General features: G+C 38.7%; 1 protein-coding gene across 1 annotated transcript; it reads left to right on the top strand.

Annotated features, from left to right (window-relative positions):
* The first annotated feature begins 636 nt into the window (after positions 1 to 636).
* Positions 637 to 26,989, top strand: LOC311526560 (uncharacterized protein). Its single transcript, XM_084639721.1, has 6 exons — positions 637 to 771; positions 3,288 to 3,479; positions 6,953 to 7,055; positions 11,559 to 11,656; positions 15,783 to 15,948; positions 25,296 to 26,989. Exons 2-6 carry the CDS (start codon positions 3,328 to 3,330, stop codon positions 25,410 to 25,412), a joined length of 636 nt encoding a protein of 211 aa, XP_084495847.1. The 5' UTR covers positions 637 to 771; positions 3,288 to 3,327; the 3' UTR covers positions 25,413 to 26,989.
* Positions 26,990 to 27,837: the final 848 nt, after the last annotated feature.

The following is a 27,837-nucleotide window of genomic DNA, read 5'->3' as shown; positions in this document are numbered from 1 at the left end:
GGACCTGGGTGTTGGTCTCAAGTTAATCCTCAGCATGACCAAGAGGAGGCGCTAGTCCAGCGATGAGGGTGACACCCCATGACACCATTACTTCCGTAGTCAAGACATATCCTAAGTGGCCATTCTCATTGTGACATCACTTCCTGCCATTGATTCTATACTTAGATGTATTTAGTATGCTATTGCAGTGTCTTGATTTTGTCAGCTGTCAGCCAAAAATCGAATTAAAAATATTCTGTAATAAAGGTAAAAGTCTGATCCTCCAAAGGGTTTTGCAGGCCTTATGATTTCTGCTGTCTAGCAAGGTTTAAATGACATTGAGAGAAATTCAGATATGGCAACACACACATTAAATCATAATACCTACATATCATGAGTATGATTTACTAGCTAATGGAGGACAAATGAGAATGTAGGGTACGGATTCAGAATAAAATAACTTGTGTGGGGTAAGGCTTCTTGTTTAAAAGGAGGAAATAATGAGACTTCAAAGTGGTTCAGAACTATCAAACATCAATTCTTATTCACTGGGGGGTAAAACTTACAGTTTAAAGATTATTTCACATAAATCCTGAGTTTCTGATGCAGACAAATATACAGCATGCTCATCTGCATTACTTTACAGTTGAAGTGTTGGTTGTTGAAGTGTTGGTTTTAATTTACAGCCAATTGCAGTGGCACTGCCGACTTTGATAATTGCTTGGGTAATACAGAAGGCTTCTGTCCAAAGGATATTGTTTGCGGGTGTAAAGGCAACAAACCTTTCTGCAAGTAAGTATTTTGGATGTGCTATGTAAGTGAGGCATCAACAAGATATTATTGCTGATAAAGTAAATGAGGACCTTGCAATCTGATCCATGAAGGTGGACCCCTGTCGTCTTTTGGGCTCTGCACAGGAACAGATGGCTGTTCACAAGAATCAGATTCAGGATCAGGTCCTAACATTGCTATTTTTGTACAGCATATGTAAGCCATAAACTTTATAGTTAAAGTTACATAGACATATAACCCTCCATTTTCTCATGCTAATAATTGTCTCAAATATGTTCTATTTTATCTTAAGCTTGAGCAAAATCTGTTTAAATACAAGAATGTAAGATGCTTTTTTTGTGGGTGGGTATCTCAAAAACAGTAGAACTTGAAGGCAGAGGATTTAAAAAATAGGAGCCTACAGTTAGGTTTTTACATCAACATTTAGGTTCCCCCAAGTGGTCTGATTTTTCAAAAGTGCAGAGCAACTGTTGGAGTTGCTGAGTGGTCAGAACTTTTGAAAATTAGGCCACTTATTTGGGAGCTGAATGTACTTATAGAAGCCTAAGTTTAAGTTCATATTTTTAAAAATATTGACCCAAACTTCAAATGCCACATGTGTTTAGTCTTAATTTTCTTGGATATTGTAGTAAAAATAACAACTGAATCATGCACGGTACAAAATTTCTGCTCACTTAGGAGTGGTGTTACAATTCTGTCACTATGGAGTACTGTAAATGCATAGTCAGGAAGGCTCTTTGTGGGTGTAAGAGTTTGCCTGTATAGAGCCAGTTGTCGGACTGAAGCCTTAGCTTCCTTTTAATTCTGGTTTCTGCCTGCTTCCTCTAACCCCACCCTCAAAACCAAACCAACACAACAAGACACTACCTCTCCCCATCCCCACAAAAAGGCAAACGACATGCCAAAACATAGGTTAATGCAATATTAGTTACAATTTTAAATATCTAGGAAAAAAAGAAGAATGCTTCTCATACAGTAATAACATTAACTCACCTGTTTTGCATCATTTTATTTATGTTCTTAATTTATTTTGATTTATAATTACATCACACAAAAGTGTGTATCTAAGGTGCTAAATGCTTTTTACATCCATTAAAATGTACTCTTTAAATGAGAATAAAACTAGTGCCCTCTCCTCATCCTCAAAACCGTCTTTTCTTTTTAAAGAGATCTAGCAATTTGAGCTGAAAATATAAGTACCAAATTAATCTTTTGTATCCAGCATATTAGTCCTTTATGTGGCATATACTGTAGTCAGTCTCTGAAATGTTCTGCTACAGGAAATTATCAACTCAAATACCAGGGTAGGATAACTTTATGGCCATGAATCACATTTATAGCTATGCAGATTGAGTTACTAATAATGATAATCTAATGCCATGTATTGGGGCACAATCTGATCACCTATAGGATTTGGGAAAGAATTTCTCCCTTATACAGTTACAGGATTGCCCAGGTGATAAAGCAAATGAAGTGGGGCAATTCCTGAAGGTAAAATACCTCATTAGATGGATCAATATGGCAAATCGGTATGTGCCTACGTTTCAGCTCAATGCAATTTGAAGATGATAATATACTACATTAGAGAGACAGGATGGCTGAGGCTGCAGCTAAACACAGGCTACAGCTAAACACAAGGTGGAACAGATTGCTTAGCATAAATAGTTAACACATATTTTACATATTTAACTACTTATGCTAAACAATCTGTTCCACCTTGTGTTTAGCTGTGACACTGAGTACATTTGCTGGACCTGAAGAAGCTGTGTAAGCTCAAAAGCTTGTCTCTCTTACAAACAGCAGTTGGTCCTATAAAAGATATTACCTCACCCACCTTGTCTCTCTAATATCTTGGGACTACATGGCTACAACAAGACTGCATATAGTATACTACATTGTGAAAATTGATATTTATAATGAAAAATACAAATCCACTTTAATATAAATTAAAAAGTATGGCTGAGCAAAGTATTCTCAGTGAAGAGGATCCAACTATGGAACAAACTTCCAGAGAGCATTAGGCAAATCCAGAGTCTGACTCTCATTAGAAAATGCAAAATCTCCAAAAAGACCTTTCTATCACAAACATGATATTCATCACACTGACACACCTCCTACGGGGAAAAAATGTAAAGAGCAAACAAAACCCTGAAAGAAACCAGCTTTAAAAATAAAAGTAAATTAATTTAAAAAAAAAAATTAAAAAACCCTACCCCAAGCAGAGTTTTTACCCCTAAAAGGCAGAAGAGCCAGAGACTCCATGAAGTTCACTACGGACTTTGCTATTGCTGTTGATTTTACATGGAAAGTGCACAGATACAACACTGGTGGAGAGCAGTATAAAACTTTAAGATAGATAATGCTTCATGAAAGTAATGGATCTCTGGACTCCTGACATACTTCACTCAATAACAGAACAAAATGTTTCCTTTTTTCTGAATTATTGGAGGGGTTTTTTTTAATTAGAATATTGTTCCTTTAAGAAACACACCTTTTTTTTTTTTTTTAATTGGCAGATGTCCTTACTACCGAGGCCTCTGGGGAGATTACTGGTACATGGGTCACAAATGTGAACAACTCTGGAATACTTTGGACTTGATTTTAGTAACTGTACTTCCTGCAGTAACACTGGCTTTCCTAGTTGGTGTAATAATACAGTGTGTCTACTACTGTAAAAACAAGTCAAATAAAAGTGTTAAAGGAGCTAGGTAAGTTATTTTTTTACATAATTAAGTTTTTTGCTGATCAAAGAAATGAATCTAGAAATAATTAACTCCTTTATTTTATGTGTATGTTGGACAACATCAATAGAGGATCGTAATTTTTTACAAATCAACTCAAAAGAATTGTGTGGAAGAGTTGGTCTCAATATAATAGAACAGATACCCAAACTTTGTGTGAAGTGTAAAGCAAAGAAAATCCTAGTATTTGAATGTATTTGCAGCCTCTGGTGATTTAAATTAACAGTGTTTACAGTCCAAAATCTCCACTCACTTTGTATCTGATATAGTTTAGGAATAAATCAAAACATCGTATCAAAACTAGGGTTGTCAAACTATTAAAAACAATTGTGATTAATCGCGAGATTTTAAAAAAATCTTGATTAATCGCAGTTTTAATTGCACTGTTAATAATAGAATACTATTTGTTTAAATATTTGTGGATGTTTTCTACATTTTCAAATATTGATTTCAGTTACAATACAGGAATACAAAATATACAGTGCTCACTTTATATTATTTTATTACAAATATTTGAACTGTAAAAAAAGTAAATGTAGTATTTTTCAATTCACCTCATACAAGTACTGTAATGCAATCTATATTGTGAAAGAGCAACGTACAAATGTAGATTTTTTTTTGTTACATAACTGCACTCAAAATTAAACAATGTAAAACTTTAGAGCTTACCAGTCCACTCAGTCCTACTTCCTGTTCAGCCAATTGCTAAGACAAACAAGTTTGTTTACATTTACAGGAGATAATGCTGCCTGCTTCTTATTTACAATGTCATCTGAAAGTGAGGAAAGGCATTCATATGGCACTGTTATAGCTGGCATTGCAAAGTATTTACATGCCAGACATGCAAAACATTTGTATGTCCCTTCATGCTTTGACCACCATTCCAGAGGACATGCTTCCATGCTGATGATGAGTTCTACTCAATAACGATCTAAAGTAGTGTGGAATGATGCTCGTTCATTTTCTTCATCTGAGTTAGATGCCACCGACAGAAGTTTGATTTTCTTTTTTGGTGATTTGGGTTCTGTAGTTTCTGCATCGGAGTGTTGCTATTTTAGGACTTCTGACAACATGACATTGTCCCTCTGAGATTTTGGGAGGCACTTCATATTCTTAAATCTTGGGTTGAGTGCTGTAGGTATCTTTAGAAATCTCATATTGGTACCTTCTTTGTATTTTGTCAGATCTGCAGTGGAAAGTGTTCTTAAATCGAAAAACATGTGCTGGGTCATCATCTGAGACTGCCATAATACGAAATATATGGCAGAATGCGGGTAAAATCACAGAGCAGGAGGCATGCAATTCTCCCCAAAGGAGTTCAGTCGCAAATGTAATTAACACATTAGTTTTTTTTAAAGAGCATCATCAGCATGGAAACATGTCCTCTGGAATAGTAACCAAAGCATGAAGCGGCATACAAATGTTTAGCATATCTGGCATGTAAATACCTCGCAATGCCAGCTATAACAGTGCCATGTGAATGCCTGTCCTCACTTTCAGATGACATTGTAAATAAGAAGCAGGCAGCATTATCTCCTGTAAATGTAAACAAACTTGTTTGTCTTAGCAATTGGCTGAACAGGAAGTAGGACTGAGTGGACTTGTAGGCTCTAAAGTTTTACATTGTTTAATTTTGAGTGCAATTACGTAAAACAAATCTACATTTGTACATTGTACTTTCACTGTAAAGGGATTTCACTACAGTACTTGTACAAGGTGAATTGAAAAATACTATTTATTTTGTTTTTTACAGTTGTAAATATTTGTAATCAAAAATAATATAAAATGAGCACTGTACACTTTGTATTCTGTGCTGTAATTGAAATCAATATATTTGAAAATGTAGAAAAACATTCAAAAATATTTATAATTAATTTCAATTGGTATTATTTAACAATGTGATTAAAACTGCAATTAATCAATTATTTTTATAATCGAGTTAATTTGTTTTGAGTTAATCCCTAGAGTTGACTGTGATTAATTGACTGCACTAATCAAAACACTTAAGTTATTAGGCATTTTACCTAATATAATCACATCCACCCAAACAAGACCTTTGTTTCCCTCCCTCAGGACTGACCATGCAAGCTCCTTTAATAAGTCCCCTTAACTGACTTGCTAGGGTGAGCTGAAGCTACGATATTTGTCCTGACTGATTTATGAGAGTATGCTTGGCTGCCTTTCCTCAACCTCAAACAGATTAAAGAGAGATCTGACCAGGATCCTGCCAATTAAGCACTATTTATCACAATCATTGGCATTTTGAGCAGATGCTTGTGCTCTGTACACATCCCAACATTTTGTGCGCTGTCTGTGAGAGCATCCCCAAGTATTTAAAGAATGAGGGGCATCTCTGCCCTAAGAAGCCATTTGGCTCACACCTTCTGTCACTAAGGCGTGTATGTGCATCCCAAAACATAGCAACTAAATCTCACAATACTATGCAAGAGCTAAAATTTTTATATGGCTGCCATGCTAAATTACAGAGCAACACAGCCCACTGTAGACTATCCTCAAAATATCTACAAATTCAGTACAAGAGCCATGATCTAAGGAGATGTGGGCAAAATCACACCAAAAAAGCATTACATATCCTGCACTGAAAAGAAAAACACTATGAATTGCTAAAGGAAAATTATAGCAAGTTAATGCTGCACTAAATAAAACCTGTTTTGGATGTCTTAAGCACACAGGGGCCAGCTGCAACCACAGGAGAAGGGGAAAGTGGGCTTCATTTCAGATTATAAGGGGCTTGGAAAAGTTAACTATACATTTTATATGATATGGCCCATTACTGCAGAGTCTCCATCTTATTTATTATTAATCATGTGTATAGTGCTGTTGATCTGTGCAGTGCTTTATAAACTGTATTATACATTATCTGCTGTAATGAGTTTCTAATGTAAGGTAGACAAGACAAATCAACAGCCGAGGGAAAGGAGGGAATACAGATATTACTTGGGAGAATGAGGAAGTTTTGAGGAGGAGCTGAAGCATATGTGAGCTTGAGATAGAAAACGGGCGACTGTTCTAGGTACTGAAAGTGGAAGAAGATGAAGGGGAGGAGGGTGAGAGGAGAGGACTGGGAGGAGACTTTCATTAATGCAACATTCTGTATCTCCACAATACAGCGGGCTCAATTTTGGGCTCTTCAGCACAGTCCGTGAGGTTGCACAGGTGTAAATGAGGGGGAAATTTGGCCCAACATCTGCAATTTATTTCAATAATTGTTTTTAGTTAACATCCACGGCCACTGAATACACGTATATCATGATTAATTGGCATGGTACATACTAATCTATGCAGCTAAGGATTGTAATAAAGATTCAGTGTTCTTAGTCTATATTGTACCTGTATATAATGGAGAAGGAGGATCTAAGTTTTTCATAAAAGACATGTTCATGAATATACTCCACAGCATGGTTTGTTTTTAATTTCAGGAAACCGGCAAGACAAACGGAACTCGAGTCACAGCATAACCATGTGTTTGTTCCTGAGCTGGATGATAACTCAAGATATGTTTCTCAACAACAGTGGGCTAAGGTAAAAAGTGAAATATCTGCCATCTAGATTGTCACATGCTCCCACTTAAGTGGAAATCAGATGTGATTTGTAATGCTTCAGTGTATTGGTGAATAGTATTTGTAACAGTATACATTCTGTAGGCCAGTATGTTAAACAATCAGAGCTTAAAATCTTAGTTTGTCTTCATTCATCCAGTGCTGCCTTGCATCCAAGCAGTGCAGGTCAGAGGAGGAAACAAGCCAGCATTAAAAGTGCAATGAATACAGGCAAGTATGTATGGTATGTGTGAATATAATGCTTGTGAAAAACAGATGTTGAATCTGACGTTCTCAGTTTATCTACAGAACAGGTACTGCGTGGACAGTCGTAGTGCAGGTTTCCACTGCTATGGTCTGTCAGTGTCTCACAACACTGACCTCTAACAAAAGTCAACTCAGGTTGCTGAGGAAGTGGTTTGCTTTCCAATTCACTTAACTTATTGCTTTCCTAACAAACATGAATATACCTGTATGCAGTGTTGTTGTTGCCATGTTGGTCCCACAATATACCTGTCATGTGGCAGTATATGGCAATTTAATTACTGTAAATTAAGTAAAATTGTTCGCCTGCAAATTTTAAAAACATGTAAAGATTTTCATGTACAAAATGGATATGTTCACAGATTTGATGGGCACATTTAAGGAAGCCTAGCAAGGATTTGTTCCATACTATATCTATGGTCGTATTCTGTTGTAATGAAGATATATCAGGGAAGATTCTCAGCTGATGTACTAGCATAACTGCTTTGAAATTAATGAAGCTATACTAATTTATACTTGCTGGGGGCCTGGCCCATCATGAAAAAAAGATAATGTAATGCCTTAAAATTTGATACAATGAAATCTTGGACTAAAGCTGTATATAAGCTATGAATGTAATTAGGGTACATCTACACTACCTGCCGGATCAGCGGGTAGTGATTGATCTATCAGGGATCAATTTATCACGTCTAGTGTAGATGCGATAAATTGATCCCTGATTGCTCTGTCATCGACTCCTGTACTCCACCACAGCGAGAGGTGGAAGTGGAGTCGACAGGGGAGCAGCAGCAGTCAACCCCGCGCCGTGAGGACGGGAGGTAAATCGACCTAAGATACGCCAACTTCAGCTACGAGAATAGCATAGCTAAAGTTGCGAATCTTAGGTCGATCCCCACCCCAGTGTAGACCAGGCCTAAGTATTTCTTCCAACTGTATTTAGTTTGCCTTTCAATTTATTGTAGGTGAAGGGCTAACCTCTGTGTAAAACTAATAGCATGGCCCTTCTTTCTTCTGCCACGTATGTTGTGAGACTTCTCATCTACAGACGCTTCTGTGGGTGGATTAGTTGGTTTCGGCTGGCCAGCAGAGTATGCTTATGCATAATGTAATTTTCAGTTTCTCTGTTCTTCGTTCCCTAGATGAACAGTCAAGCTTGTGATAGGACATATGTACCTACATACTAAAAAGTTTTGCCATAATTCATAATATAAATTCAGTTAAAATACACAGTGTACCACTGAATTAGTACTGAGGCTGGAATACTTTAAACAACCGCTTCCTGTTTTATTATTTTATCTTTGGAACAAGGATGAGTCAAATCCTAAATTCACATTGAAGTGAATATGCAGCAATCTCTTTTACTAGCTGGCTAAACTGACCTGAAGCACAGAAGTTACATAAAACTGGCCCAAGGTCACACTGTGAGTCAATGACAGAGCCAGAAAAAGAGCCCTGCCTTCATTCTGGGATACATTCTTTAGGATAGTATCTAAACATTTATATGGCACTCATCACCAAAGCGCCTCACAATCATTTTAATGAATTTTATCTTCACAAACTCTCTGTCAAACAGGGTAGATTAAAAGAGTAGCCCAAGGCCATAAAGGAAATCTGTGACTGAGCTGGGACTTAAACTCCTGTGTGCTAGTCTATAGTGCCCTACTCACTAGACCATTCTTCCTATGCCAATTTCCCACTCCTGACTCTCAACTCTGTTCTCTGACCATAGACAACATATTTTCAGTAACAGGGATCACCACTTGTACTAGCCAGCAACGTAAAGAAGAAATGGCTATATAAACTTTAACTGTATGAGATAAGGGACACATAGGAACTCACTGTATGTCCATATTCTCCATTTCTTCCATTTGGACCGGTGCATGCAAGTCATCTCATTTACAAACAACAAATCTGGCTACCTGAGAAATGAAAGCAGATAGCTGCCATGATAAATATATTTATAAAATATTTTAATAGAAAATCATTGATCTTATCACTTAACAGAAATACATAAGGCACAGCTTTTCTTTCACCAGTAGATGGTGCTGTTTAATTTTTTTATAATTATTGCTGAATTTGGTACTACAGATGCTAGCTTTGTCTTTTCTTACTGAAGTAGTAAATAACCTACCTCTCAAATGAAAAGTAGAAGTGCTACAAACTAGGGGTCCACTTCTGCAGCCCTTACTCGTGTGAGCAGTCCCACTGGAGATGTAAGGGCTAATGCATTATGCCCTCATTCACCTCCATGTTATTCTCTTACAATGAAATATTTCTTCAAATTGTTAGTTTCTAAAAACTAAAAATATAACGCTAATGCGTTAAACTATTTTTAATTAAGTTATTATAGCAAAAGAAGGCCAGATCCTAATCTATGCTATGGCCTTGTTATGATACCAAAGCAGTGAAATGGCCCTAAAGAACTGCCATAAAGGAGAAGCTAGCTGGTGAGTTTCCCATTGGGGGGAATACGCAGGTGGTGTAAAGATGGGATGGGGGCATGGCCAATGTGCACTGTAGTCCTAAAAATCCCTGCTACCGTAATAGCCCTATTGCCCTGAGCAATTAGCCAACATTTTGGGCCTTGTTGTCTTGTTTACAATAGGAGGAGAGAGTGATGATATAAGTCTGGTGTTTCTTTGGTGCAATCCTGTTTATTTACAAAGAATGTACACAAAATCCTGTTTACCTGAACACAGTAGGAACAAACAACGGGCAGTTTTCTTGCTTATTATTTGCAAACCTGCCTTTTCAGCCAGCACTGTGCTTAAAAGAAGCTCTTTTGGCTTCTTCTCAGGGCCATGCTACTTGTGCTTCTCTGACTTTCCTGACTGCTTTCAGTTGGCTTTCTGCCTTTGAGAGAGACAGACACATACACACCCTTACCTACATATCTACCTGCAATCCAGTCAGTGCCCCAGCCCCTGCATTTGTAATCAGTCCAATGGAAATCCCACTTATTCTCCCTTAGTTCATTCGTGCTCAGGTTTTTCATGTGGCTGATGCTTTGGGCAGTGGTTTCTATCGTTTCAGCTATCTTATTTCATAAAGGAGCTTATTTGCTTTTTCCATTTACCCAGAATGAACGATGGTCAGCATGCCCATCAGCTGCAATGAGATATTTTATTGCCCACAGACCAGACTCGTTTCCTGGAAGCTACCAACACCCTCCAGCACAACAGCCCCATTGGCGTTACGAATTAGAATATCCCAAAGTAACTATGCCTCTGGGTGGTGATTCTGCTGCAGCTGCTAACACTCCAATAAAGATAATACTTACAGTCCTAAGAAATAGAGAAAACTAAAAGAATGGTGCCGCTGACATTAGTTGGATATTTGCCTAAATAAGGAAACCAGAACCAACCCTTTCATGTGTTAGACAAAATTGGGCTAGTCAAAACACTAGAAACTGTACACTTAGGGACACTGGCAGGGAGGTGGGCCATATAATTCTTCCCTCCAGATGCTAGTTTGTTAAGCTAACAACTTGCTGATGATCCTGACTTGTTGTAGCTTTAGAAGAGGAAACATAATTTGAGCTTGGTTGCCACTACAGAGTACATATTTTGATTCTTCAGATTGCTCCCTTTACTGCTGCATGAAAATGATGCTCTGGTGTTTCATCATTCTCTTTTTAAGAGAGGATCTTGCTGCAAAACAAAAAGATACTGCATTAAAAAACAGCACCTCTACAATTACTCACACATATCAGAAGACCTCCACTCTACATCCGCTTCCTTCTCTCTCTCTTCTCCATAATACAAATGATGGAAAAGAGAAACAAATGTTTTGTTTTTTTTAAAAAACCCAAACATTAAAATGACCTTCACTATCAGAGTCATTTTGTTGACTTTGTCTTTCATTTATACTGGGAGTAAATTAGGAGTAACTGATATCAGTGGAGTTGTATTGTTATAATACTGGTGGAAGAGGAGCATCAGGTCCATTGAGCCTTATTTGTTATGTGGAATTTACAACTATTATAATGTTAATGAATTGATAGTGACAAGGGTGATTTATACTATCTTCACAACAAAAGTGAAGAGTTTTATAATTGGTAAATCAATTGATACATATACAATTGATACATATACAAGTGTAAATACTAAATTTTTAAAATCAAAGTCAAATGCTAGCAATCTGCACCAGATGAGTTACTTTTGTAAACATACTGTTGTGTACTTGGTGTGTAAAGCCTTCACTTCTCATCTTTCTTATACAGGATGACTGGACCACAGAGAATATTAGAATGCCAAAAATTCAACTGCAAAGCCAAAGTTTTGTGCAATCACAGTCACCTGGTGAAGTAGAAAGTTTCAGGTATGCTATGCTTTTGTCAGGCCTTCTTTTCTCACTTTCTCTCCAGACTTGGTCCTTGGCTTAGAGGGTGAAAGAATCACTATATAACTTTCAGTGGTATAGGAATTGCCATACAGGATCAAATCATTAGTCCATCTAGTCCAGTACCCTACCTCTAACAGTTGCCAGTACCTGATATTTCAGAAGATGCAAGAAACCGATAGTGCACAATTTCAGAAAAACCTGTCCAAAGCGGAAGTTTCCTCCTTACTCCCATCCACCCAGGATTGGCATGTGCCTTGAAACCTGAAAGTTTCTCTCTCTTAATAGATTGGAATAATGTGACCCTTCTTTCTCTTGTCCAGTGTATAAATGTCCAGTGCTTTGTTGAATCCTTCTAAGCTTATGGCCTCAATGGCCTCTATAAGTGATAAGTTCCACTTATTTTTTTTATATAACACGTAATTAGCATTTCCTCTTATCAGTTTAGAACCTTTCAATTTCATTGAATTTTCCTTATTTTTGTATTACAATAGAGTAAACAGAAGCATATGATTTACCTCCTCTAAATCATGTATTATTTTGCATACCTCTTTTTATTCATCACTCCTCTAAATTAAATTGTCTCTCATCATACTAAAGTCCCTCCATGCCTCTCTAATCATTTTCAGTGCCCATTTTAGAACCCCTTCTAGTCAGCTATTTGATCAGATTAAACTTGTACTAAGAATTGATGTAAACTAAATACATTTTATTTCTAATCATAGTTGAATTCCATTTGCTCAAGTTAGGGCTTTGCACAAATATCTGAACTACTATTCTTCATTGTTATAGTCCTTCTTTTACATCCTCATTGCCTGGTCCAGTTGCTCTTTCCATCATTACTCTGCTACTTGCTTCTTCCTTCTACTCCCAGCCCGCTCTCTCCACCTCCCCTTTTTTTTAAGGCACAAAGCAGAATCTAACTGTTCTGTGACACTTTCTTTTAAGGATCATTGAAGTTCTAATATATCTAAGTGTATTCAGGGGTTGCTATTATACCTATTGCATTAGTATTCATTGTACTTTTGAATCTTTATATGCATATTATAATTTAGCAGCTACTCACTAGGTTGATCAGATACATTGTTTTAGAATTATGAGACTTTGGGAAAACTGGTGAGTTTTTCTCCTTTTGAACAATGTTCTTTGTCCTCTCACGACTCAAACACTGTTGTTGCAAATACTTCAGGATTGTTCTGTGCATTAATGTTCCATGAGAAATAGCACATAGGACTAAATTTACCAAGTTAGAGTCTAAATCTTCAATTACTAGGTGATCTTAGTGTTTTTCATAAATCTCTGAGGTTTGTCAAATGTTAGATTCATAGATATTTAGGTCAGAAGGGACCATTATGATCATCTAGTCTGACCTCCTGCACAACGCAGGCCACAGAATTTCACCCACCACTCCTGCAAAAAACCTCACACCTATACCTGTGCTATGGAAGTCCTCAAATCGTAGTTTAAAGACTTCAAGGAGCAGAGAATCCTCCAGCAAGTGACCCGTGCCCCATGCTACAGAGGAAGGCAAAAAACCTCCAGGGCCTCTTCTAATCTGCCCTTGAGGAAAATTCCTTCCCGACCCCAAATATGGCGATCAGCTAAACCCTGAGCATATGGGCAAGATTCATCAGCAGATACTACAGAAAATTCTTTCCTGGGTAACTCAGATCCCACCCCATGTAATATCCCATCACAGGCCATTGGGCCTATTTACCATGAATATTTAATTACCAAAACCATGTTATCCCATCATACCATCTCCTCCATAAACTTATCGAGTTTAATCTTAGGGTTAAATTCTGTTCCACCTAATCTTAGCTCTCATTAAAAACAAAAAGTTAAGTTTCTAGCCCTTTTCTTTCTGAAGCTAAATTTCAAAATAGGTGACTAGGCTTGTAAATTAATAATGGTGACTTTTCTCCAAAAATCATAGGTTTATTCATTTTGATTTTTAGGGAGGAAAAAACCACAATTCCCTCAGTTAGCTATGCTCTCTCCCCTTCTTATTCCTCCCCAACAACTGCCAGACACCAGAGCTCCTACCTCCAGGTTCTGCAGTAATAGAATCTTCACTCCCTTAACAGGAGGAAGGCAACTGGCAGCACAGTATTCTCCCCTTACAGGATTAACAGGTAGAGATATCCCTTTTCTTCCATCACTAATGGAGTGGAAAGACGAGGAAAGTCAAAAGAAAAGCATAGAAAATCCATGACACTTGTGAGCATGACGACAAATTTACTTCCTTATCTATCACTTAAGATTAGGGTGTATCTGGATTTAGAATACAGCTGAATAGGATGAGATGATAGCAGTGCGTTACCAGAGCCATGCATAACTCCGACTTCCTTTAAGGAAGAGGAGCATAGCTATCGGCCTTTTGGCCCTTGGTACAGGCTTGCTCTCATATATAAATATACCAAAATAGTCAAGATATACTAATCAAAGATTTAACACCTAGCTAAAATAACCAGCTACATCAGCTCATTCTGTGCCCTGAGCAGATGTATGATATGTAAGAGAGTAAGAGGAGACAGAGAAGCTTCCAGTACAAACATTGTCAAACCACATAACCCAAATTTTTGGCGTATAAATTTTACGTGGCTAGACTTGCATTCATTTGAAAAATGTTGTGTGGTAAAGGCCTACAATATCTCTAGCTGTCCCCATTTCTTCTCAAAAATTTCATCTCTAGTCTCATTTTTGGCTAAATTACGTAAAACCTGTATCTTCCAGCAGAGAACCTCCTGTATAACTTTTAAACAACATTATCAAAATATTAAGAAGAATTATTCCTGAAGGAAATTTATTGTTGAAAGCTGGTTTTGTAACCAGAGAGACATTGCTTCGGAAATTGAATGTCACAAAAGGTTATTAGTTATTTGACTTGATAAAGTATAATCTGGCAATTTTAGATGAAATATCTTTCCATTCAATTGGCAAATGTGAGGAATACAGAAAGATTTGGTCAGTGTTTCTTGAGCCCTGTGGTTAGTATTCTTGCTTTCATTTATTCTAATATGGACTATATTTAATAAGTATTATCTTTGTAAAATTGTTATTGTGTTGATTTTTAAAATGTGATATTAATAAATCATTATATATATCAGGGGTGGCCAAACTTACTGACCCTCCAAGCTGCATATGACAATCTTCAGCTGAACCCCAAGACCACCCTCGCAGATAGGCAGAAGCCAGAGGCAATGTGTGGGAGAGCTCATCAGGTCATGTCCCGTCCCCACCCTGACCCACCCCAGATTTTTGCAGGGTTTGCTGGCCCTGCTAAGTCACATGGTGCCACAAGGCCCCTTCTCTGCACAGCAACGGTTGGAGCCAGCAAATTAGGAGCTGTAGCTGTGGGGAGAGGCAGCAGCAAACAGCTAAGAACTGCAGGGAAAGCTGTTGCTTTTGCTGCTGCCTCTCCCTGTGGAGCTAAAGCAGCGGCCCCTCCCTGCAGCTCACAGCAGTTTACCGCTGCCACTCCACATAGCGCTAACACCTGGGAGTTGCAGGGAAGGGCCACTGAGGCCAAGGAAGGGGCATGCCTGGGGGGATGGAAACCTTTGAATTATGACACCCTCCTCCCCCGCTCCCGCACACTCTCAGCAGGCACCAGTCATCGCTGGCAGAAGCCCCTTCTCACCACCCCGCCAAGACCAGAAGCCCTGAGCTTCCCCCATCCTCCCACAGTCTGGTAGGTAGAGAATGGGGGAGGTCTGGGGGGCTTTGTGAGCCATACTTTAATGTAAAATAGCTGCATGCAACTTGTGAGCCATGGTTTGGCCACCCCGGTATGTATTATGGTAGTACCCACAGGCCAAAATTGGGATTTGGGCCTCATTGTGGTAAGTGCCAAATATAGAGGTAGATATGGTCTCTGCTCCAAAGAGCTTACAGTCAAAGGGAACTACTCACATCCATAAACATACTTATATGCTTAAGTGTTGCCAGGAATGGGGCCTAAGAGTGAAGTGAAATGTCAAAAATAAAGCTTTTGGTGATTGTTTTAACTCAACACACAAATACTGTGTCATCATTTACAATTATTTATATTTTTTTTAGACATTGCAAATATTTTTAAACCCTGTTTGTTTAATTCTGATAGCTATATACCACATCGGCCATCAGGAAGAGCAGTTCAAATAGCAGACAGTTCTTTCAGCCTCCAATCTCCTCAGCGTAACCAGTTTGGCTATCAGAACAGTCATATTCCTAATGCGGATTATGAAGAGGACATCCCCATTCCAGCTATGTCTGGGAGGCAATTTCCTGTACGTATAAACTATCTCAAGCACACATGAAAGGTGTCCCTTATACAATCTTGTAACCTGACACTTGAGAATAAACTGTCATAATCCTGTATACATTTTATGTGGCTAGACTTGCATTCATCTGAAAAATGTTCTGTGTGCTAAAGGCTTACATCTCTAACTTCTGTGGTTTTTATCCCAGAAATCTCCTATTACTGTTCAGTCTAGGCTAGATTGTGAAAGCCCCATTTTGAGGGTTTTATCCTTGTGTGAGCCCTCTACATATGGGTAAATTTGACCTATTGTGGAGGTCAGTGGGACTACTCATATGAATAAGTGCTTAATAAAATGAGTAACAGTTGCATAATCCAGGCTTCTGATAGAGAATCTAGAAGACCAAAAGTATATCCATCTGCTCTATGGAAACTATAAATCTATGTTGCTGATACAGTGAGGGGAATTTTTAAAATTTCTGTGAAACACAAATACCTAACAAGCTGATTCACCAATGTGTTACACTTGTTTTGTGCCAGCATAATTTATTTATTTGGTTGGAGTTACACCAGTATGAAACTAGAGTAATGTAGTGACAGTTTCTAGAGTCATGCTTAAATCTTCGGTGGGGGTGATGTACAAATCTAAAAGGAGTGCTGTAGATACAAAGCTCTTAGTATCTAACTATGGTATATTGAGCAATTTACAAATTGACTCATTATTTACTGTTTAACTAAATTTTCCCTGAAGTGTCAAATGTGTCAAACTTTCTCCATCACTTTCTGCCCTAAAATGTTGTGTTATTGCTAGCACTGTTAAACAGCAGATAATAGTAATAACAATAGTGCTGCTAATATTTAACTCTTACATAGCACCTTTCATCCAAGGATCTCCAAGTGCTTTACAGACATTAATACAAAAGCTTCATGGCATGTTTGTGAAGGTAGGTAGGTAGGTACACATACTATAAAAAAGTAAACTTAGGCACAGAGAAATTAAATCTCTTTTTCCAATACACAGAAAGCCATTTGTAGAACTGAATGTAAACCATGATTCACATTTCCTTGCTCTAGCCACTGAATCATTTGTAAATGATTATTTAAAACAATGTAAGGACTCCAATTGCTTCAGCAATTAATGTCAATAAAAAATTCTAAATAAATAACCTAACTAGACTCCCTTCCTGCCCCGTAGTTGTCTCTTTCAGTGGTGCAGTGTAATGATTTGCATGTACAAACAATTTGGGGTCTTTCCATATGGAAGGTCCTATGCAAGTAAAATAGGCACAGCTCTTCATAATAGTCAACCCCCACCCTCACCCCCCAAAAAAAAATCAGTAAGGGAAGGGTTTACTGTAAAGATTCTAAAAAAACTTGTTACAAAAAAATTAAGAAAAATAAAATAGTCAGAAAACCTCAAATATCTAATTGTTTTCCATTAGACACTCCACGTACTCGTCATTTATGTATATATTATGTATGGTTTCTCAGAGGTTCATTCTTAAATCTGACAGAAATCCCAACATGAATCAGGCCTTTAGAGTAGGTGCAAAGTAGAATTAATGACATTAAAGGGAGTTGGGTTGCCACCAACCAAAAGTTTCCCACCACTATTCTTAAGGACACAAGACATTTATTTTGCTGTATACATTTGTTGTCATCAATGCAAAAAATGAGGGTCTGAAAGCTATTTCAGCCAGTTTGAATTCTGGAAGAGTTTTTCTTTCACTTAGGGATAAGTTTCGTGTAATTCCCATATAAAAAGTTGCAGACATCCCATGAAGTCCATTTTTTTCAGAAGCCTGTATTCCTATTCAAGTATTCAATTAGTTGTTCAAAGGTTGATTGCAAAAGGGGAAAATGGTAAGAGAATGAAAAATAAGATGCCTTTTCCTCTCAAGTTTAAACTATGTTTTAAAACAGTTCTTGCTAGCCGAGTGATGAACTAATTTACCTCACCCTGGCTGGGGAAGGTAGGATCTATTCTGTAGCATGATTTTGTGAAACTATGTTGCATATGTGATCACGAGTACCATGTGAAATTGTGGAACTTCGAAACAGACAGCATTTTCGTGGACTTTTGACCAGACTTACACACTGCTCAATAATCAGGGCCCGACCAAATTCATAGCTGTGAAGAATGCGACCTGGACCGTAAAATCTGGGCTTTTGTATTCTTTTACCCTATACTATACAGATTTCACAGGGGAAACCAGTGTTTCTCAAACTGGGGGCCCCAACACAAAAGCAAGTTATGGGAGGTTGCAAGTTTATTGTAGGGGGGTTGTGTTATTGCCACCCATACTTCTGCTCTGCCTTCAGAGTTGGGTGACCGGAAGGCGGTGGTTGCTGGCCAAGGGCCCAGCTCTGAAGACAGCACCACAGAAGTAAGGGTAGCACTACCATACCATGCCATCCTCACTTCTGTGCTGCTGCTGGTGATGGCGCTGCCTTCGGAGCTGGGCTCCCAGCCAGCAGCTGCCGGGCTCCCAGCCAGCAGCTGCCACGCTCCGGCCACCCAGCTCTGAAGGCAGCGCCATCACCAGCAGCAGCAGTGCAGAAGTAAGGGTGGCAATACTACGACCCCCCTACAATAATCTTGCGACCTCTTCACTACCCACTTTGGAGTCAGGACCCCTACAGTTACAACACTGTGAAATTTCAGATTTAAATAGCTGAAATCATGAAATTTATTATTTTTAAAATCCTATGATCATTAAATTGACCAAAATGGACAATGAATTTGGTAGGCCCATACCAATAATCTATCTTGGCAAGATATAGTGTAACATTCCAAGCTTTTGGAGAGCTTCAAAAAGACACACAAAAGGAGAAAAAAAACCACCACTGCCAGATAAATGTTTTCTTCTTTCCCAAGTGTAGAATTTCCTCCCTAAAATTACACCAGCCCAAAGTCAACAACAGACAACATTCAGTCCCAGACCAGTGACAGATTTAAGGTACAATATCGCAGAGCCTTGCAAGGACAGAAATGGGAGGCGTTGGAAAAGGTGATTTCTAGCTCTCCAGTGGGACACACCGCAGTTGCTTTGTTGTACCAATAAAATAAAAACCAGCAGGATCTTATTAAAGGGAAAAAGGCAAAATACCACATTTATTGTGAATACAGAAAGAATCATAGTAAGCAGTTAGTTATAGTTATAACATTCCATTCAATCTCAAATTTATTCTCACATTCATTCATTCATTCATTCATACACACACACACACACACACAGGTTCTGCAAGGTTGTTATCATAGTTACCAGCCTTAGAGTTGCTCATGCCAAGCCACTGGCCAGGTGGCCTGGACATGAGGAGGGAGCAGGGCCTTGTCAGATGCTCATCTGATGCTCCTGGAAGTTGGTTTGCAGAATCAGACCCCAAAGTTCTCACTTTTTAGAGTCTATTTTTATAGGAATTTCTTCCTATGGCAGTCTATGGGAATTGCTTCATCATGCTGTTGCTGAATCAATCAGCAGATAGCACATTCCTGACGGCTCCAAGATGTTATCTTGTTCTTTGGTTCTCCCATTCTTGAGGCTGTTGGGTGGATTCCAGTCTGCCCACCGGGGGGGGGGGGGCCTCTGATTATTTCCACTTGACGCCTTCTTCAGCCGATGGACACTGGATTCTTAGGCTGGCACCTCCCTGATCATTCAGTTATTATCCACACCAAGCATCCATCCACATACATCCTCTATCTCTATTTTAATCACAATTGTTAATACAAGGAAAGGGCGGGGAGTCTCTGGGTGCTGTTTCTGTTGTTACAGAGTATTGCTTTGAGTCTCTCTCTCTGTGAACTGCTTTGAGAACAGACTCTGTCTTAGAATGTACTAACACAGTTAGCAGCTTGCAAGTTTCACACATAGAGGGAGAGAAACAGTACCAAAAACCAAGAGACCTCTTAATTAGTAATACCCTGGAATTTGAACTGTGGGGAATCAAACTCATTTGTGATTTTAATACAGAACTTCTTTAATATGATCCAACATAATCCCCCTTTTGACACTAAGATTTATAATCGTCAGTGTCACTTTCTATGTAGCCTATTCAAGAGAAAGTACTGTGAGGCAATTTGAGTTTGTGATTCCAATTCTTGTCACATACATGATCCTAGTGATGTATCTTTACTACAAGGTTCTGGGGCAACAGGCAAGGTGAGGCACACCCACTTTTGAGGAGTCCATTCGGTACACCCTCTAGTGTCCAATAGCTTCCCTCTAGTGTCCAATAGCTTCCCTCCCTCCCCAGCCCACTGGCTCAAGGTCCAGGGTAGCCAAAAGGATCCCATGTGTAATATGGGGAGTGGGTTAACCTTCAATACCTTTGCCTCCAGGGACTGTTGGTGTGCAATTTTGACAACAATTTCTCCCATTAACAAGTCTGGTTTACAATACTGGAAACATATTGCATCCATTCATATTGATAAGTGTCAAACAATGATCTCTTTTTTAACAAATGCATCAAACCCTTAATATTTCCCAATATGACCCAGAACATTTTGTGTTCCAAAGTAGCTAGTGCAAGTATCTGCATTTCAGTGCATCCCATAGCTATGGCTGTGTAGTTTCCTATTTCTAATATTTTTTTTCTTATGGATAAGCCATGTGGTAGTATTAAGCCATTACTAAAGATTCCATTGGCCTTTTAGGTTACCCAGACCAATTTGGACCAAGTCTACATTGGCATGTACTTGTTTTTGTATCAGGCTGTCCTGTAGCTGGGACAGAAAGCTTAATTTATTTTTAAGTTCCTGCAGGTCTTCAGTATTTTTTTTTTTAAACACACAACAGTGCTAGCAACAACACAAGACAAAACATAGAACACAGAACACAATTTCTATTGTGACAGTAGATTCATGGTATTGGGTTGCTTTTCAGCTGGCAGCTTTTCCTGATTTTCTGAAAGACAAAAAGAACATGTTTCTACCCCTTTTGGGGTGGCAGATTATTGCTTAAAATATTTCTTTTACAAATACCCTTGCTGATTGCAGGCAAAACAGAGAAATTGCCCCCATATTTTCCTGTTTTTGTTCTATAGGCAGGCCAGGTTTCAATGGCTTTTATCTTTTAAGGGTTATGGGGAAATTATCCCACTGTTTAGTCATTAAATCCCTGAGTTTTCCTTCTTATACAGTAGACCAAGTTTATAATGTTTTTCCTGCTGTGTTAAGCTTTAAGTTTTATTTACAGGTAATAACTGAGAAGCATCATTACCATACGACCTTAAAGGATTTTTCCAAAAATCATACACACTATACGTTGTTACAGGGATACTTATTATCATTACATTTATTAAAATTATCTTGTTATCCCACGCCTTTTATTTAGACAATTTGTTTGCTGACCAGGTATGTCCTTTATCTGCAGCTCCTTTGTGCTGCTAGTTCTTTCCTTCCTTTATCATTTAGGTAATTTGCATTTTCACAGAAACTTCCTGCTTTTGGATTTAAAGCCATCAGCAGCTCAGAGACTCTATCTTAAAAGGGACACAATCAACTTTCACCAGAGTTTTGATTACTTTTAACTTCTGCTTCCAAAACACACAGCAATCTGAAAAAGAAAACCCAACCTATTGTGGCTCCCTTTGGAGCCCTAATAGCATTTTAATTAAGTAGCATGGTATGTTCGCATTTCTTTTGCCCCTTCTACAATATACCCTGCACATGTTCTGGGGCAAATGCACATTCCTTCCATAGTTTAACTTCTATAACATTATCCAGATCCATTTTTACATAAGGTGTCACTATTTCTTTTTTTGCTTACAGAGTTTTCATGTACCTTTATCAAAGTGACAGTCTGATTACTCAGAGCCATTTTAAGACTCAGTGTTTCTAACATTGCTTCTTTTTGTTTTGTGCACCTCACCCCTGCTGTTGCTTCAGAGAGGCACTGTCTTTTTTTAATTTTTTTTTCTACAACTCTCATCTGCTATTTTGTTACAAAAACAAACAAACAAAAAACAAACAAAAAGAATCCAAAAAAATGGTTTTTTTTTATATTCTCCTGATTTTGACTGCCCTGCTGCAGCCACAACTTAAAAACATTTTAAATTTTGTAAAGCATTGAGTTACCTTTTAAGGGTTAAATGCCAAATCCCAAAGCCAAACAACACTAATTACCTGTGTCTAGCAAAAAGGTCTGTCAGTTTTGCAACTTTGAATTAAAGAGTCAAATGGATTTTTAGTGGCATTATTTGAAACAAAAACAAAACTAACTGGTCCTTAGAACTTTACATATTTACACACACACAGACAGATACATACATGTTTTCTTTTCCTTAACATCCCTTCCACACTGCTCTGTTTTTTACATCTTACATTCCCTTTATACATTTGAGGCAGTTAAGTTCCAATAGAATCCTCTTATGTTCTTTTAGCAAATTTGACTAAATTGTCCAGTCAAATGATTTTAATCAGATAGTTTATTTTTGCCTGGCTAATTTACAGACATTCCTTTGGAAAAGGGCCCATTTTTCTTTCAGAATGGCTGCAAAGAAACCAAGAATGCTCTTTCTCTAACATTTTTCCTTTTTAACATTTTCGGTTAAAAGTTGTTTGGGTGAAATACAAAGTTTAACTGCTTAATTCCCTCCAGCCTCTGCAGAGTTAACTTTTTTTTTTTTTACTCTCTTTTCTCTTTGTAATTATGCCTGGGGGTGCCGTACATAGGGCCTTCTCCCCCTTTACCTGCGTCCCTCCAGCCTCTGCAGAGTTAACTTTTTCACTCTTTTTGTATTCCTGGAGTGCCTCTTTCACTATTTTCAGCTGGCTTTGGATATTTGTAGCCAGCACCTTCCAATTGTCTGCTCCCTTTTCCATTTGTGCCTTTTCCTCTTTACATGAAGACAAGCGGAGGGAAGAATCCTTACATGTCTCCCACAACAACCAAATTGCTGCTGCATCTCTTTTGGCAGCACTAGAAGGTTTGTATATGAGGATATACTGAGCCAATCTATCCTCTAGGTCCGAAATAGTGCAGACATCAGCTAGGGCTTGTTTAGTCCAAGGACTGTGCCCAAATTTTTGAAGGATTTGTTTAAAAGGTGTAATTTCTTTAACAAAAGGTGAGGTTGGAGTTCCTTCTGACTCCATTCCTCCCTCTAGTACTGGCTTACCCTGTTTTCTTTTAAACATCTTAACATGGATATTTCAATCTCTTTGTCACTGCTGGTATTACTTAGCAAGTGACACAGCCTAGATTCTGAAATCATAGCTTAATCTATGCGTTTTTCCCCTGCTACCTTCCCGGAGGCCAGCAGGTCCAGTTAACCTATTTCTCCCTGCTACCTTCTCGGAGGCCAGCAGGTCTGGTTAACCTGTTCTTCCCTGCTACCTTCTCGGAGGCCAGCAGGTCCCCTGCTACCTTCCCGGAGGCCAGCAGGTCTAGTTTAATCTGTTTTCCCTGCTACCTTCTCGGAGGCCAGCAGGTCTGGTTTAATCTGTTTTCCCTACTACCTTCTCGGAGGCCAGCAGGTCCCCTGCTACCTTCTCAGAGGCCAGCAGGTCTGGTTTAATCTGTTTTTCCTGCTACCTTCTCGGAGGCCAGCAGGTCCCCTGCTACCTTCTCGGAGGCCAGCAGGTCTGGTTAACCTAATAGAAATGCCTAGCTCACTAGAGCTGGCGGTGTGCACACCAATATTTACAATAACTGAGGTTTTTTACCAATATTTCCCCTTTCGCAATTCTCCACCAAAATGTTGTACCAATAAAATAAAAACCAGCAGGATCTTATTAAAGGGAAAAAGGCAAAATACCACATTTATTGTGAATACAGAAAGAATCATAGTAAGCAGTTAGTTATAGTTATAACATTCCATTCAGTCTCAAATTTATTCTCACATTCATTCATTCATACAAACATACACACACACACACACACAGGTTCTGCAAGGTTGTTATCATAGTTACCAGCCTTAGAGTTGCTCATGCCAAGCCACTGGCCAGGTGGCCTGGACATGAGGAGGGAGCAGGGCCTTGTCAGATGCTCATCTGATGCTCCTGGAAGTTGGTTTGCAGAATCAGACCCCAAAGTTCTCACTTTTTAGAGTCTATTTTTATAGGAATTTCTTCCTATGGCAGTCTATGGGAATTGCTTCATCATGCTGTTGCTGAATCAATCAGCAGATAGCACATTCCTGACGGCTCCAAGATGTTATCTTGTTCTTTGGTTCTCCCATTCTTGAGGCTGTTGGGTGGATTCCAGTCTGCCCTCCGGGTGGGGGCGGGGTCCTCTGATTATTTCCACTTGACGCCTTCTTCAGCCGATGGACACTGGATTCTTAGGCTGGCACCTCCCTGATCATTCAGTTATTATCCACACCAAGCATCCATCCACATACATCCTCTATCTCTATTTTAATCACAATTGTTAATACAAGGAAAGGGCGGGGAGTCTCTGGGTGCTGTTTCTGTTGTTACAGAGTATTGCTTTGAGTCTCTCTCTCTGTGAACTGCTTTGAGAACAGACTCTGTCTTAGAATGTACTAACACAGTTAGCAGCTTGCAAGTTTCACACATAGAGGGAGAGAAACAGTACCAAAAACCAAGAGACCTCTTAATTAGTAATACCCTGGAATTTGAACTGTGGGGAATCAAACTCATTTGTGATTTTAATACAGAACTTCTTTAATATGATTCAGTCCCAGACCAGTGACAGATTTAAGGTACAATATCGCAGAGCCTTGCAAGGACAGAAATGGGAGGCGTTGGAAAAGGTGATTTCTAGCTCTCCAGTGGGACACACCGCAGTTGCTTCAACTCCTGAAATTTTTGAGGATATCAAGATATTAGTAATTTAATTAGTTCTTAAATTCTTTATATATACTAGAGCAATTAAGTAATATTTTTATTCTAAAAAAAAAATGTTTTTTTGTCCTCTCTCTCTGGTCTGTCTGTAGAGCAGGACTCATGGTACTGAGGGAAACTTTTTTTTATTCTTTAAAACATTTCTAAAAATAGTTTTCTCTGTTAAGATGGTGACATAAGCATAATACACAATGATATGGTCTGCAGGTTTTATTGACCCTTTTTTTGGATAACCTACTTGTAGCCTCACCAATGATGAACAATACAGCTATCCCAAATTCATAGTGATAAAACCTTTACATCATACCATATCTCTATTAGCTCTTACTAACATGGTTTGGATCCTGTGTGCACTGGAAGTCAAATCATTTGTAATTTATATCAAAATGATCTCCAGATACTCCAGATGGCTAGTGTTCACAAATACAGAAACTAGTACTTAAAATGTACTTAACGAAACCTAATTTGACATATAAATATGAACAGCCACTTTTAAGAGGAAACAGTAGGAAATGTCTTGTTCAATTACCTTTATTTACATTTTAACTTCAATCTCTTTACAGAAATATGGCATACCGGAGTTTTCTAGGTCTGACAGGTTTCAGAGTGTTGCTCAACCAATGAACAATCCAAACACTGGAAGACCTTATGAACTAGGACGCTCACAAAAATATATGTAACTACAAGAAAGCTTTATAAAAAAGGAATCATCTATGGAATATTACTCATTATAAAACCAAATTCAGGTTGTTTCTGAAAATATCTTATTTTGTTTCCTATCTGATTGATATAGTCCTAACCTTCTTTCTGAAGACTTGATTATGCAGTTGGATATCTGTTTCTAAGTAGTGCCCTAACTGTTGCATATCTGTCAAGACAAAAAGATTTTTGTGTTCACTAAATTCATTTTGTGCATGTGTGGCAGGAAAGGCCACATAAGGCCACATGCTCCCCTCCTACAGAAATACTCATGAGAAGGAAAAAGGTGCTTTTAGTTTAACCTAAAAATCCATGGGAAATCCAACATTCTTTCCTTTGAGAGGAGAATCTAGAGTCACATGGAGGAGACGGGTCATGGCGACCAATCAGCCCATTGTTCCACAAGAAATCCTGTCACTAGCTAGGGGAGGTTGGAGCAGACTCTCAGTGGTCTGCATCTCAGTGCTGCTTTCCATCCCTCTCTTTCCTTTGTAGAGTTTGTTCCACAGCCATGGTGTCATAAGGTGCATTTCTACTCCCTTAAGGGGGACTGACGACATTGAGCAAAACCCATAAGGTTTTGTTTTCTGAAATTACACAGGTTCCTCAGGACAACATGGCATGTAGAATGGCTGCTCCCAGACTCCCTCCACATTCCTCATTTCCCTTAAAGCAAAAAACCTAATTACAGCTTGGGATTGTAAATTAAACCTTTAATTTTGTATATACTGACTACTTACAGAATTGGAGGGCCAAATTCTGTTCTTAGTTACCATGATGCAACCCCAATGACTTCAGTTAATTTTGCATGCGTGTTTGTGAGAGCAGATTCGGCTAGAGGTTCCAGTAAATGCAAGAGTGAAGTTCCAACAAAATTTTGTGTAAAATCCCCACTTTGTTCCATGTTTATGGATCCACTATTCCTTTCCTGGTCTGTCATAATGGGCACACGTTTCTATAATCCAACCACTGCTGTGATCTTAGGGCCATATTCTTCTCTCCACCAACATGAAGCTATTCATTTCAGAACCGCAAGCAGAGTTTCCCTCTACTCAAAATCAGCGAGGTCAGACCTCCATAGTAATTTGGGCATAGGACAAGAGAATAGAGTTGGGGAACATGTTATGCTATAGACTCTACAGCTGTCTATTTGGAAGTTAATACTATTTCAGAGTTGACATTACCTCTGTCTGGCTCCTCTCTATGATTGCTACTGCATAGCCGTGAAGGAGGCAAGTAATTATGGTCCAAATGCATGATGTCATGATGAAAGCATTGTGTTGAGATACTGAGCTTCCAGGTGTCCTAAGATACAGTCAAATCTTGGGACATCCACTAATTTAGAGAGCTGAACCTCTGCTGTTGCATTGTGCTGCCCAATCTCTCTTGTACTTGGTCTCCCTGACATCAAGTCAATTTCCCTGATCCTAAATGTTCAACTCAAAACTCTTTAGTTTCCCCTTTAAAATATGGTTTGATTTTATTTGTAACTTGTATGAAAGACATGAAAATATAGTAGTGTAATTTCAACCCTTTGTTTAACCCTTTATAATAAATCATGCTCTTCATTAACTTTATGAAATCAGTAAAACCATAAGGTAAATAAATAAACTGCAGATAAAAATGTTGACATTTCTTTTCTGTAGGTATAGTGCTTTTCTCTCAACAGCATACGCTTGTCTATATTCGGGCATCTTGCATGTTCTCTCTCAGCTTTCAGTTATGGCCCAGTTCGTGTGCATTTCCCTACAACTGCATAAGCAACAAAGCCAGAGGCATATTCAGAGCCCCTCACTTCATTTCCTGCTTGCTTGAAAGAGTTTAGCTGGATAGGCATAGCTTCCTGCGGGGGGGAAAGAAGAGTGACCATGAGGTTGGCAGCTTTTCCTGTCCCTGTGACGCCTCTCCCCTTTTAGCTGGCAATCTCCCCTGCTGCTATTGTTTTCTCCCTTCCCCCAACGCTCTTCTGTGCTCCATGCGCCATCAGCTGGGGCAGTGTCAGTTTTGCTATTCCTGCTTCTGCTGGTAGAGCAGACAGGTGATAAAGGATATTTAAACAGCATCTTTTACGCATCACCTACCTCTGGGCAGCAGACTGGCTAGTGCAGTTGAATCAAGTCATCTCATGGCATCTTAGTAAAGCCAATACTTCTCCCAGGTGGCTGCAATCTCATGCTAGAGAATCTAAGATTCCATTAAAAAGAAACCAGTCTCTAGCCATTGTGGTTGTGAAGGAAACCTTCCAAATGTGAAATGAATGTAAACCAATGCTGCAATGTCTGTTTGAGATTACAGATAGCCTGAAATAATAGCTTTGCATGTCAGCATTAACAATTTCAATCACTGCTGTTCAAAGTACACAAGAACAAGAGAGGATCATATTGCTTAGATATGCATAGACTTTTG

This window comes from Lepidochelys olivacea (genome assembly GCF_965140295.1).
Source record: "Lepidochelys olivacea isolate rLepOli2 genome assembly, chromosome: 9".
Taxonomy (NCBI): Eukaryota; Metazoa; Chordata; order Testudines; family Cheloniidae; genus Lepidochelys; species Lepidochelys olivacea.
This window is presented reverse-complemented; position numbering and strand designations above follow the sequence as displayed.

Coding starts and splice junctions, on each gene's coding strand:
- LOC311526560 (XM_084639721.1), top strand. CDS start 3,328: ATGGGTCACAAATGTGAACAACTCTGGAATACTTTGGACTTGATTTTA. Junction 7,056..11,558: donor CTCAACAACAGTGGGCTAAG/GTAAAAAGTGAA, acceptor TTTCTTATACAG/GATGACTGGACCACAGAGAA. Junction 15,949..25,295: donor TGTCTGGGAGGCAATTTCCT/GTACGTATAAAC, acceptor ATCTCTTTACAG/AAATATGGCATACCGGAGTT.